Consider the following 13,942-nt stretch of genomic DNA (forward strand, 5'->3'; position numbering starts at 1 on the left):
TTTATTTTGTTGTCAGAATATACATAGTTAACAATGTTCATAAATAGTTATTTTATTCTAAATTATACTATATTCCAAAATATTAATAGACTCCTCTCCAATATGATTTAATATGTATATACATATAAATGCATAAATTATTAAATTCCCCCCCTAACAACTTAATTGAACAGTAATAAAACATGCAAACATTTATAATATAATATAATATTATATTATATTATAATATAATAATATAATGTTTAGAAATATAAATGCATTAATTATTTTTTTCATTAATTATTATTTTCCCCCTAACAACTTAATGTAACAGTGAAAAATATAATATAATATAATATAATATAATATAATATAATATAATATAATATAATATAATATAATATAATATAATATAATATAATAAATTCATAATAAAATAAAAATAAATTAAAAGGTATAATTTTTAATTAATAAATTACATTATTTCCCCCCACCAACTTCATTTAATAATATAATAAAATAAGCAAAAAGTCATAATAAAATAAATAAAATAAAATAATAGCATGTGTATTAATATAAATGAATAAATTACTTATTTTTCCCCCTAACCACTTTAATGGTATAATACAAAATATGGAAAAAATCTAATCTAATCATTGAAGTCTAATAATATAATATAATATAACATAATATAATATAATATAATATAAAATAATATAATATAATATAAAACATCATAATAAATTAAAATAAAATAAAAATAATATGAAACGTGTATAAATATTAATGCATAAAATATATAATTCCATTTCCTTATATAACCCCTCACCAACTACATTTAATGGTTATGTGTATGCAAAATACATAATAAAATAAAATAAAATAAAATAAAATAATTTTGTGTATTAATAATATAATATAATATAATATAATATAATATAATATAATATAATATAATATAATATAATATAATATATAATGTAATTTAATGTAATGTAATGTAATTTTTTTTTCGCTAATCACTTAATGGTAAAATGCAAAATATGCACAAATTCATAAGACAATAATATAATATAATATATGCAATGTTACAATGCAAGAAATATGCTTCTACTTTATTAACTCTACATTTATTTATTTTTTTACATTTAAATTTTTTCCTAACCGCTTTTAATTGTATTGTAAATATCTAAATGTATTTTCTTTCTAATTACTTACAATGCAAAAACAAAAAACGATTTTATTGACCATATATTTATTTTTACGTATGACATTTTCCAGTTTTTGGAAGTATCCCAATGCATCACCGAAGGCTGACAGTGCTGAATTAATTAAAAACTCTAAAAGCAACTCAGTCCATTTCCGTCAACTAAATCTACCTTACGATGACTATTTAAAGTGCACGACTCACTGGCGTTTAGGTTCAGGCTGGATGTCAGAAGGCAAGAGCGCCAGTCACCCAGGTTACTCTGATGGAGCAGATGACAGGACAGATGAGAGAGGGGGTTAAAAGGTAAGAACACAAAATCGAAGCGGGCAGCCTGCAGGGACTGGGGTGGAGGGGGAAGAGGCATTAGTCACCATCTGATTGAAGGAACGGACACAATGGACTCTGACAATCACGCCATCATCACGCACGCACACTTTTCATGCCCGCCCCCTTCGCTCTTCTCTTCTCTTTAATGGGCAGAGTCGTCCCTCAGCACCTCAACTCTGGGCACCTTAAATAGCAGTCCGACCCCTTGCTTTTCCACAACCTCTCCTCTCCTCTCAGAATGTCCAGGAGCCTGAAGCAAGGTATTTCTATGAACTGACACAGGCTCTGATTCAAGGAGAACGGCTGGCATGTTAGAAATCAAATCTCGTTCTACATCTGTGGATGTACTCTCCTGTATTTCTCGGAGGAACTTTTCGATTTTCTCTAACCCTCTGCTCCTCTACTCTCTGTCTCTATTTCTCTCTCTTTCTGTCTCTTTCTTTGGGTTCGTCTCTGCCGCCAGTGGCTGTGCTGCTTGTGGCACTTCTGTGCCTGGATCCTCACGGCCGGGCCGGCTCCACACCCATCTGCACACATGGGCCATCGGGATGCCACGTCCCGTCCCTGGCAGATCTCTTCGACAGGGTCATTCAGCACTCTGCCAGAATGCACAGCCTCTCCAACGATCTGCACTCAGAGTTTGTGAGTCACATCTGTCTCTTCTTCTACTTCTGCTTCTTCTTCTAATTGCTCTAATGCAACTGTCTTTGTAAAGTAAGGAGGTTGTTAAATGTTGTGCAGATGCTACAGTATTATATCCAAATTTTGTAATGCAAGAATGCCGTTTTAGCAAAATGATCATGTATATATGCATGAAGTTATTATCTAAAGTAAATAATCGACTTATCTCAAAAGGGAAAAATAACCAACTCACTACATACACATTCAAATAAATGCATCAGTTGCAATTTGCAATCTCTTGCAAATATTATGCATGAATTTTAGATATTTATTCAGATTATATAATATTAATTTAAAAAATAGACTATTTGGATAATTAAAAATGCATAATAAATATGCATGAAAGCATAACAGCAAAATAAACTCTTTTAGTTAATACTTAATAAAATAATAGACTTTTTAGCTACTTAAAAATGCATTAAAAGCATAATAGCAAAACTAACTTTTTGTTAATATTAAATAAATAATACATATTTTAAATATTTTAAAATTCATAATAAAAACGCATAAAAGCAAAAGAACTGTTTTTATTAATATTATTTAAAATAACAGAGTTTTTAGATTTTTAAAAATGCACAATAAAAATGCAGCGAAATGAACTCTTTTTGTTAACACTAAATAAAATAGTAGACTTTTTAGATATTTTATAATGCATAATAAAAAAAGCATAAAAGCATAACAGCCAAATTAACTATTTTGTTAATATTAATTTAAATAATAGACTTTTTAAGATATTGAAAAATGTATAATAAAAGTGCATAAAAGCATAACAGCAAAATTAACTCTTTTGGTTAATATTAAATAAAAATAGATTTTTTTAGATATTTAAAAATGCATAATAAAATGCATAAAAGTGTAACAGCTAAATTAACTATTTTTTGTTAATATTAATTAAAAAAACTTTTTAGATATTTAAAAATGCATAATAAAATGCATAAAAGTATAACAGCTAAATTAACTATTTTTTGTTAATATTAATTTAAAAAACTTTTTAGATATTTAAAAATGCATAATAAAATGCAATAAAGCATAAGAGCAAAATTTACTCTTTTGTTAATATTAATTAATATAATCAACTTTTTAGATATTTAAAAATATATAATAAAAAGCATAAAAGCCAAATTAACTCTTTTTGATTATATTAATTAAAATAATAGACTTTTAGATATTTAAAAATGCATAATGAAAGTGCATAAAACAGCTAAATCTACAATTTTTGTTAATATTAGTTCAAATAATAGACTTTTTAGATATTAATAAATACATAATGAAAGTGCATAAAAGCATAACAGCAAAATGAACTCTTTTTAGTAATATTAATTAAAAATAGTCTTTTTATATATTTAAAAATGCACGATAAAATGCATTAAAACATCACAGCAAAATTTACTGTTTTTGGTAATATTAATTAAAAATAGACTTTTTAGATGTTTAAAAATGCATAATAAAAGTGCATAAAAGCATAACAGCAAAATTAACTCTTTTTGGTCATTTTAATAAAAAATAGACTTTTTAGATGGGCAAAAATGTATAATAAAATGCATAAAAGCATAAGAATTTTCTTTAATTTTCTCTTTTTGTTAATAATAAATAAAATAGACTTTTTAGATATTTAAAAATGCATAAAAAATAAAAGCATAAGAGTAAAATTGACTCTTTTCGTTAATATAAATTAAAATAATAGACTTTTAGATATTTAAAAAATGCATAATAAAAGTGCATAAAAGCATAACAGCAAAATTAACTCTTTTTGTTAATATTAATGATAATAATCAACATTTTAGATATTTAAAAATGCATAATAAAAATCACAACAGCACAACAGCAAAATTAACTCTTTTTGTTAATTAATTAAAGTTAATTAAAAAAGCATAATAAAAACGCATTTCACAGCAAAATTAACTTATATAAATATAAATAATAATAGACATTTTTAAAATATTTTGAAAGTGCACCAGATCACTTTTTATTTTATAGCGCATAATAAAATGTCTAACAACAAAATGTACTATTTTTTATAACATTTAGTATGAATTAAAATAATATTAGTCTTTTAGAAATTTAAAATGCATAAAAAAATGCATAAACTCAAAATGAACTACTTTTGGTAATATAAAGTATGAATTGAAATAATAAGAGACATTTAAAAAAATATTTTAAAAGTGTATCAGATCATTTTTAGATATGTTACAGTGCAAAACAAAATACATAACAGCAAAATGTACTATTTTTGTTAATATCTAGTATAAATTAAAATAATATTAGTCTTTTTTATATATTTAAAATGCATAAACTCGAAATTAACAACTTTTGCTAATATAATGTATGAATCTAAATAATTATAGACATTTTTGATATTTTGAAAGTGCATCAGATTTTTAAACATTAATGTTTATGGTATAATTAACTGCATAACAGCGTTTAACTAAAAGTTAAATTATTCGAATATAAAACCTATATTATTAATTATATACAATTTAAAAGTTGACTAAAATAAACTAAATAACTGAATGTGGCTTCATTTTTTTAGGTTTATCTTCTCTCTTTTTCTTCCTTTTGTCTAAAGGAACAGTATTTCCTGCCCAGCAAAAACCATATTGGAAAGATCTACCGCAAGTGTCACACCTCCAACATTTTGACCCCAAACGGCAAAGAGAATGCACAGAAACTAGCTGTGAGTATAACATCCCCGTCAGCCAAAAAACATCCCCAAGTTCAGCTTTAGGGTGCATTTATCACATGGAGCATCTGTGATTCTGCTGCCACTGCTTGTCATTAATGGACTGTATTCTCTGATCCCACTGCTGTATTATCACCTCTGTGCCCTTGAGCAAAGCACTTAACCGCAGCCCGTCCCGAGAGGACTGTCCCATCAATTAATGCACTTAAAGTCACACCTGCTAAATTAAGTAACCCAGCAACCATCTCCTCAAACTCTCAAGCCTCATTAGTCTATTATATATAGTTTCAGACAAATCAACACCTTCAGAAATGAGACTTCAAGTACTGTTCTTGTCATACCTGTGGCTTTTAACTCTTGAAACTCTTGTGTGCCAGCGTGAAGAGTTAACGGAGGTGATTCTTAAGCTGCTGATGGCCTGGAGGGACCCTCTGTTCCAGCTGCACCAAAGCATGGCTCACCAGCAGGACTTCAACAGCTTCAGCAGTAACAAAGCCCTGGAGATGGGCGACATGGCCCATGAGCTGAGGAAAGGGGTGGAGAAAGTCGCTGAGAAGGTGAGTCACGTCAAAGCAGGCAATAAGAAAAGTGTGATACTACTGTGTGATTGTATTTATAAGTAGTCATAAGTTGCTGCAGACACTTTTCACAAGAACTTTGCTGTTCCTTTTGTGAAAAACAACAAGACAACAATATTAGATATGTTGGATCAAGTATCATTGAGCATTACATTATAAATATTAGTAAAAAGTAACTGGTTCTAAACACATTTTATCTCTGAATCGGAATAATAATTTTGGCTTGTCACACCTGAATTTTAGTAATTATATATAAATTATAGTTTTATTATTAACATTTCTTCTATTATAGTTAAAACATGTTAAATACATTTTCATTAATTTAGTATCTCTGTTGGATAATTATTAGGTTTAAAGTACATAAAGTTTCATATAATAAGTATGATCAATTTTTTTAATTTAATTTTTTGTTATTTAATTATAAACAAATTCTTATTACAAAACGAAAACAAATAAATAAATACAATTGCGACATTTAAAAATGTTTCATCCATTATAGTAAAAGTCATATTTTTTTAAATTGAAATTTTAATTACTAAAAAATTTAATTACCAAAAAGTGACATGTAGAAGAGAAAAATAATGAATGAATTAATATTAATAGATAATAATATTTATATTAATTAATAATCATATTCAATAATATATATGTAACTCAATTACTAAAAAAGTGACATGAAAAAGAAAAATTGTTATAATTTTGTTTTAATTTTGCCCAATTGCAACTCCATTATAGTAAAAATATTTCAAACCCATTATAGTAAAAATCACATTAACATTTCGATTTAAAAAGAAATAAATTATATTATTTTTTATATAATAATAATAATATATGTTGCTTTTTATTTTTATGTAATTTCAATTACTAAAAATGTCCAATTGCAAACAAAAAAGTGAAATGGAGAAGAAAAAAATAATAATTTTGCCAAATTGCAACATCTCAAATATTGCAAATATTTAATTATAGTAAAAACCACATTAACATTTCAATTAAAAAAAAAGACATTTCAATAAAAAAAAAGACATAAAGAAAAAAATAAATATATATAAACATTTCTAATTAAAAAAACAAGTGCTACATGGAGAAGAAAAAAATAAATAATTCTGCCAAATTGCAACATAAATTAGTGTTTGTTGCATTTGCCAAGCTTAACCATTCAACTTTACTCAAGTTATGGCAAGAGAACAATAATGTAATTATTTTTTTGTTTAATTTATAGGAAATGTATAGATTAATCAATAACAAAACCAACATTTGGCCTCAGATTATGAGAAATTAATCAAACATCCAAATTAATCAAACATTGGCACAAGCCTGTTCCAAACAGGGTTGCAAAAGTCAAATAAAACACTCAGTTAGACCTGCTGTGGTTGACAATGAACAGTTTGTGAACTTTCTGTACCCTATTTGTGGAAAACGCCTGAAAGGCTGTGATTCATTGATTGTTTCTGTCTCATCCTCTTTCAGATGCGAGTACTGGGAATGCTCGGCAACTCTGTGACAGGTCTGTCTGCGGCAGAAGCCATGCTTCCTATATCTGACAGCGGAGAGGCCATGAGCGACTACGAGCTCCTCTACTGCTTTCGCCGCGATTCTAACAAAGTCCAGAACTATCTAAAGATCTTGAAGTGCAGAATTGTGCCTGAACATGACTGTTAGGAGAAAAAAAAAAAACATGGGCCTTTCACCTGCACTGATGGACAGCACAATGGACACATGCTGGTCCACACTTACCAAGCATGTTTGATTCTGCGCCATCAGTTAAGACTTCACCACATCCCAGTAAATAAATCTGACTTTTTGCATCGCTTCATACTCTAGTACTCCAAACCAATTCATTGCTGTAATTATCAAAGCGTACATAGAACTGTTTCGCCTTTAAAATGACCTTTAAAGTCAATTTTTTCTATGTACTAAGTGCTATTTATAATTCCACATAAGTTAAACTCCTCTTAATCATATTTTCATTCTCTGTTTTGAAACTGGATCAGTGGCAAAGCACATTTTCGCTGAATGAACTGAGCTGACAACACAAAATGACAATAAAACTGTAGATTCTTCAGCACAGATGCAATGCTTACTGTATTTATTAAAGAATTTGAATTGCAATTTTCCACCACACAGCACTAGAGCTTCAAAAGGATTATATATATATATATATATATATATATATATATATATATATATATATATATATATACACTGCCATTCAAAAGTTTGAGATTAGTAAGATTTGTAATGTATTTTTTTTTAAAGAAGAGTTTTCTGCTCATCAAGGCTGTGTTTATTTAATTAAAAATACAGAACAAAAAACAGTAATTTTGTGTAATATTTTTGTGATTTAAAATATTGGTTGTTTATTTTACAATACTTTAAAATAAAATTTATTTCTGTGATGCAATGCTGAATTTTCAGCATCATTCCTTTAGTCATCAGTGTCACATGATTCTTCAGAAGTCATTGTAATATGCTGATTTATTATCAATGTGTTAATATTTTTTATCAGGATTTTTTTTTATGAATAAAAAGTTGAAAAGAAAAGGATTTATTCAAAATAGAGTGTTTACTATCAATTTTTTTTTTTATCAATTTAACACATCCTTGCTGAATAAAAGTATTAATTTCTTTCAAAGAAAGAAAGAAAACATTTACTGACAACAAACTTTGAACGGTAGTGTGCATTTTTACAAAAGAGATTGATTTTAAAATTAATTATTTTCTTTTTAACATTTTATTCATCAAAAAAAAAAAATCTATTTCCCCAAAAAATACTAAACAGCACATTTTTTTTACATTGATAAACATTAATAAATCAGCATATTAGAATAATATCTGAAGGATCATGTGACACTGAAGACTGGATTAATGATACTGAAAATCTAGCTTTGCATCACAGGAATAAATTCTATTTTAAAGTATATTAAAAAAGAAAACCACTATTTTAAATTGCAATAATATTTTACAATATTACATTTTTTTTCTGTATTTTTAATCAAATAAATACAGCCTTGATGAGCAGAAAACATGAAAAATCTTACTGATCCCAAAATTTTGAACAGCAGTATATAAAATTTACATAAATATTTAATTATTTAAATTATATTATTTTTAATTTTATTTATTTTATTATTAAACTAAAATAAATAATGTGCTGAGCAAACCTTTCTCTCATGACTAATTTGGGCTGGACAAAACTGCACGTGCTTTTGGGGATGAATAATTATTTAATGAAACTAAATCTGGGCGGGAGTTGTGTGTGTCTCTATCTTGCCCTCTGCATGTAATGACAAGTTAATCTTCATACAGTAGGACAGAAAGGCCTTCAATTACGCTAGAGTTCAGTCTCAGCCTGGGGCCAATGCTGCCGTCTGAACTTTACCATTTTACCAAACCATGTACACAGAATCAGGTGCGCTATCATGTTCAAGGAGGAAAAAGCAGAATAATTCTGTCTTAAAAAACTGCATCATTTGTAAAACACACTATTTTACTTTTAAAGAGGACCTATTATGCTCTTTTACAAAGTCTTGATTTTGTTTTGGGGGTGTACTCTCATGCTTGGTGGTTTGAAAAACGCATTAATTACAATAATTTACATTAAAACAATAGCTTTCTCCCCAGACTGGCACAAATGGCTCAATTAGTCCTGGGTTTGATGAAGGTCTGCTTTCCAAAAAACAAAATTCTGTTGTGATTGGTTAGCAGTCCCACTGCATTGCAATTGGCGAACAGCTTAGACGGCGTTTCAGTACTGCCACTAGATTAAAGTGATTCTTACGTTTTAAACTTGGATATTTTTCTTATAAAAACACATCGGATTGCTAAAGGAGGCTTTTAATGACCTCCGAAGCCATGTGAGGCACTTTTTATTATGGATCGACTTGTTTTGCACTGATGGAGAGAAACAATTGTCTATGCCGTTCTAAAGCTTGGGAGTGCCAGGATTATTTTTTTTATATAACTCTGATTGCATTCGTCTGAAAGAAGAAAGTCATATAGGATGCATGGAGGGTGAGTAAATAGTACACTACAGTAGTGTTGGTGTTATCGTCAGCCTGCGAGATCGCGATACATGATATTATCATTATTGTGCTAATTTATTTCAGTATTTACATGCCTAAATTCAGCTCCAGCATAAGGCTAGTAAGGCTATCTAGACTAGAGTGTATGATGAATAAATCTAATTGAAAAGGGATTTTTAAAACACTAAATATCTCCCTTCAGGGTGGACTTTGAGATTTGTAACTTTGTAGATGTTTTTTATGCCCAAAGATAAAAAAAACACCACACACTGGCTAAAATTCAAAAAGTGAAAAAGCATTATTGGACCCCTTTTTATTAAAGATAACACAAGTTTTTTTATTATGAAAGGAAAACAAAATCCAAACCCACATGGCCCTGTGTGAAAAAGTGTTTACCCCCTAAACTTAATAACTGGTTGGGTCACCCTTAGCAGCAACAACTGCATTCAAGCGTTTGCGATAACTTGAAATGAGTCTGTTACAGCGCTGTGCAGGAATTTTGGCCCACTCATCTTGGCAGAATTGTTGTAATTCAGCCACATTGGAGGGTTTTCGAGCATGAATCGCCTTTTTAAGGTCATGTCACAGCATCTCAATAGGATTCAGGTCAGAACTTTGACTAGGCCACTCCAAAGTCTTTTTTGCTTTTCTTCAGCCATTCAGAGGTGGATTTGCTGGTGTGTTTTGGATCATTGTCCTGCTGCAGAACCCAAGTTCGCTTCAGCTTGAGGTCACGAACAGATGTCCAGACATTGTCCTTCAGGATTTTTTTGGTAGACAGCAGAATTCATGGTTCCATTTATCACAGCAAGTCTTCCAGGTCCAGAAGCAGCAAAACAGCCCCAGACCATCACACTATAACCACCATATTTTATTGTTGATATGATGTTCTTTGTCTGAAATGCTGTGTTACTTTTACGCCAGATGTAATGGGACACACACCTTCCAAAAAGTTCAACTTTTGTCTTGTCAGTCCACAGAGTATTTTCCCAAAAGTCTTGGGGATCATCAAGACGTGTTCTGGCAAAACTGAGACGAGCCTTTATGTTCTTTTTGCTCAGCAGCGGTTTTCGTCTTGGAACTCTGCCATGCAGGTCATTTTTGCCCAGTCTCTTTCTTATGGTGGAGTCATGAACACTGACCTTAACTGAGGCAAGAGAGGCCTGCAGTTCTTTGGATGTTGTTGTGGGGTCTTTTGTGACCTCTTGGATGAGTCGTCGCTGCGCTCTTGGGGTAATTTTGGTCGGCTGGCCACTCCTGGGAAGGTTCACCACTGTTCCATGTTTTCGCCATTTGTGGATAATGGCTCTCACTGTGGTTCGCTGGAGTCCCTAAGCTTTAGAAGTGGCTTTATAACCTTTTCCAGACTGATAGATCTCAATTACTTTCTTTCTCATTTGTTCCTGAATTTCTTTTGATCTCAACATGATGTGTAGCTTTTGAGGATCTTTTGGTCTACTTCACTTTGTCAGGCAGGTCCTATTTAAGTGATTTCTGGATTGCAAACAGGTGTGGCAATAATCAGGCCTGGGTGTGGCTAAAGAAACTAAACTCAGGTGTGATAAACCACAGTTATGTTTTAACACTTTTTCACACAGGGCCATGTGGGTTTGGATTTTTCCCCCTTCATTTAAAAACGGCATATTGTGTTTACTTGTGTTATCTTTGATTAATATTTCAATTTATTTGATGATCTGAAACATTAAAATGTGACAAAAAAAAAAAAAATCAGGAAGGGGGCTAACACTTTTTCACACCACTGTATGTCATATAAAATACTTAAAAGCAAGTAGCACATCATAGTTTGTGGCTGTGATGCAACTGAATATCAAAAAGAAGCTCTTCGATATTCCCTGTCCACATTTCAACAGAAAAATATGTCACACACAGGAAAGAAAACGACATTTGACAAGTCATTTCAAATGGAGTTGAAAAAGCAAGAGGCAAGATTGCTGACGTATGTGAATGATGTAAGATTGTTTTAAATTTGAGAACAGAACACTGTAAATCTGGAGGGTATGCAAGTGTGTTTGGTGCTGAGGTAGGCCTGTGCGTGTGTATTGCGCAATGCTCATCCATTCGTCTGGATGACAGACAGGTCTCGTCTGTCTCTGTAAGTCTGTGACTCTGGGGTCTGTGGGTCAAAAGGCGAAACAAAGTTTCTTTTTAAGGGAGAGAAAGCTTCTTATAGTAATGAAGCTGTTATATAGTATAATATATTATACAATATTATATCAAAGCTAAATTTTCAGCATCAGTGCATTATGTCCAAATTTTAGACTTGCAGTGTAGAAACTCTAATCATTACTACAATAGACTGCATTATGTCAGACATAATATATGGTTATACTGTATATTTGCTATTATGTAATGTGCACTAATATGCAACCGAATTCTTCATGTCATGTCAAATAAAATGATTCATCTCCAGACTGCCTGACTGTGTGGCTACTGTGTGTATGACACAAACCCTGGACACAAACCACTAATCAAGGATGACGGGAATGAAAACAAAGTAAAATCAATCAAGAATGTCATAATAATGTGCAACATGTGCCATGCCACAGGGAAGACAGTAAGCAACAGTCACAGTATATTTAGAAAGCATGATTATACATTTCCTGTACACCACAAGGACTGAATCATGCAGATCTGATGTCTGATGTCATATGAGCTAATGACCATTTTTTACTGACCTTTTAGGGTAGAACAGATCTTGCATACTCGTCTTTTTGCCGTGGGCTATCTGACTGTCAATGCTAGAAAGCTCAGTTCTCAGCTGTACATCAGCCATCATATCTGATTTTAGAAGATGTCCATCAAAACACGACCTAGAACAACAGAGAACAATGATCTACTGTACTTCTGTGGCAGACTAAAGAATCTGGTCCTAAAAAGGTCCTAAACTATCAAACTAGAGCTTTTTAAGGTCTGATATTAATCTTTAATGCACTTAGCAGAATGGTAAAATACACATTTTTTCTTTGCCCCACAGCCCCATCTAGTGACAAATCAAATTCCCTGAAAATGTATGGCTGATGTCCTCTTACGCATATACTATTGCATGCTTAAAACATCAAGACTTATTTGTAACATGCAGAACAGTCATTGAGCTAAAGTTGATCTTGCATTTGCAGTATAATGGATAAAGAACATAATATCATGCATTGAGGTCATGTGACAAATACTAAAGTTTATTGTACAATATCTTCAGTACCACTTCAGTGCATACATAACTACTTTGTTTTGTAAAATGTCTCACAGAAGTAAAATTTAGATCAAGTTGAACTGTTATATACTGAACATTTTGCCAAACTTAAAGGAGTTCACTTTCAGAACAAAAATTTACAGATAATGTACTCACCCCCTTGTCATCCAAGATGTTCATGTCTTTCTTTCTTCAGTCGTAGAACATTTCAGGATTTTTCTTCTTATAATGGACTTCTATGGTGCCCCCGAGTTTGAACTTCCAAAATGCAGCTTCAAAGGGCTCTAAACGACCCCAGCCGAGGAAAGAAGGGTCTTATCTAGCAAAACGATGGGTTATTTCCTAGAAGAAATTACAATTTATATACTTTTTAACCTCAAATGCTTGTCTCGTCTAGCTTGGCAAGATGGGCGTTTGAGATTAAAAAGTAAATAAGTTGTAAATTTGTTTAGAAAATAACCAATCGTTTCGCTAGATAAGACCCTTCTTCCTCAGCTGAGATCATTTAGAGCCCTTTGAAGCTGCATTTAAACTGCATTTTGGAAGTTCAAACTCGGGGGCACCATAGAAGTAAACAAGGTGGATACTTCAAAAACAGAGTTATTTGGCTATATGTAATTTCTATCAGAGCCTTCTTCAGTGCTATCTTAAATCCTCCATGTGGTGGCAGTACATCCCAATGATCCCAGTATATAACCACAGAAATATCGTTCTCTTGCTAGAGGGCACTGCTGAGCCATATTTTGCTTACTGTGAGTAATGTTTGCTACAGCCCTCACAAACAAAAACAATCAGCGGACTACAGAAGAACGACAACCGGCTAGTGGATTTCAAGGAAATGCAAACCATTCTTCATTAGAAAAGCCATTGCTGCACCTGCCCGCTGCATTAAACCTAGTCAATATCAGTACAGAAAGTATAGCACTTAATAGATCTACACGGACAGCTTGCTTACATAGAGAGAGAAAATAGAATGTTCGCATTGTTAAATATTTATTTATTTACTTAAATCTAGCCTATTTGTATTTATTTACTTATTGCATTGACACTTAGGCTACATCATATTTTGTATAAAAATGCAACATTTGTATTATTAGTTCACTTATGTTTTTTTTCACTTCACCTTATTCTCTATGTTGACGGTTTTTTTACTTTAGAACTTAAATACCTATATGCTTTACACTTTTAAAAATAAAGGTTCTCTATTGGCATCAATGTTTCTATAAAGAACCTTGAACATCCATGATCTTTCAAATA

At 31.0% G+C, this 13,942-nt stretch overlaps 1 protein-coding gene across 1 annotated transcript; it reads left to right on the forward strand.

Annotated features, from left to right (window-relative positions):
- The first annotated feature begins 1,858 nt into the window (after positions 1-1,858).
- Positions 1,859-7,518, forward strand: LOC141332798 (prolactin-like). Its single transcript, XM_073837757.1, has 4 exons — positions 1,859-2,158; positions 4,764-4,871; positions 5,255-5,434; positions 6,923-7,518. Exons 1-4 carry the CDS (start codon positions 1,859-1,861, stop codon positions 7,112-7,114), a joined length of 780 nt encoding a protein of 259 aa, XP_073693858.1. The 3' UTR covers positions 7,115-7,518.
- The last annotated feature ends 6,424 nt before the right edge of the window (positions 7,519-13,942 follow it).

The sequence above is a fragment of the Garra rufa genome, chromosome 4 (assembly GCF_049309525.1).
Source record: "Garra rufa chromosome 4, GarRuf1.0, whole genome shotgun sequence".
Taxonomy (NCBI): domain Eukaryota; kingdom Metazoa; phylum Chordata; class Actinopteri; order Cypriniformes; family Cyprinidae; genus Garra; species Garra rufa.

Coding starts and splice junctions, on each gene's coding strand:
- LOC141332798 (XM_073837757.1), top strand. CDS start 1,859: ATGTACTCTCCTGTATTTCTCGGAGGAACTTTTCGATTTTCTCTAACC. Junction 4,872..5,254: donor AGAATGCACAGAAACTAGCT/GTGAGTATAACA, acceptor CTTGTGTGCCAG/CGTGAAGAGTTAACGGAGGT. Junction 5,435..6,922: donor TGGAGAAAGTCGCTGAGAAG/GTGAGTCACGTC, acceptor ATCCTCTTTCAG/ATGCGAGTACTGGGAATGCT.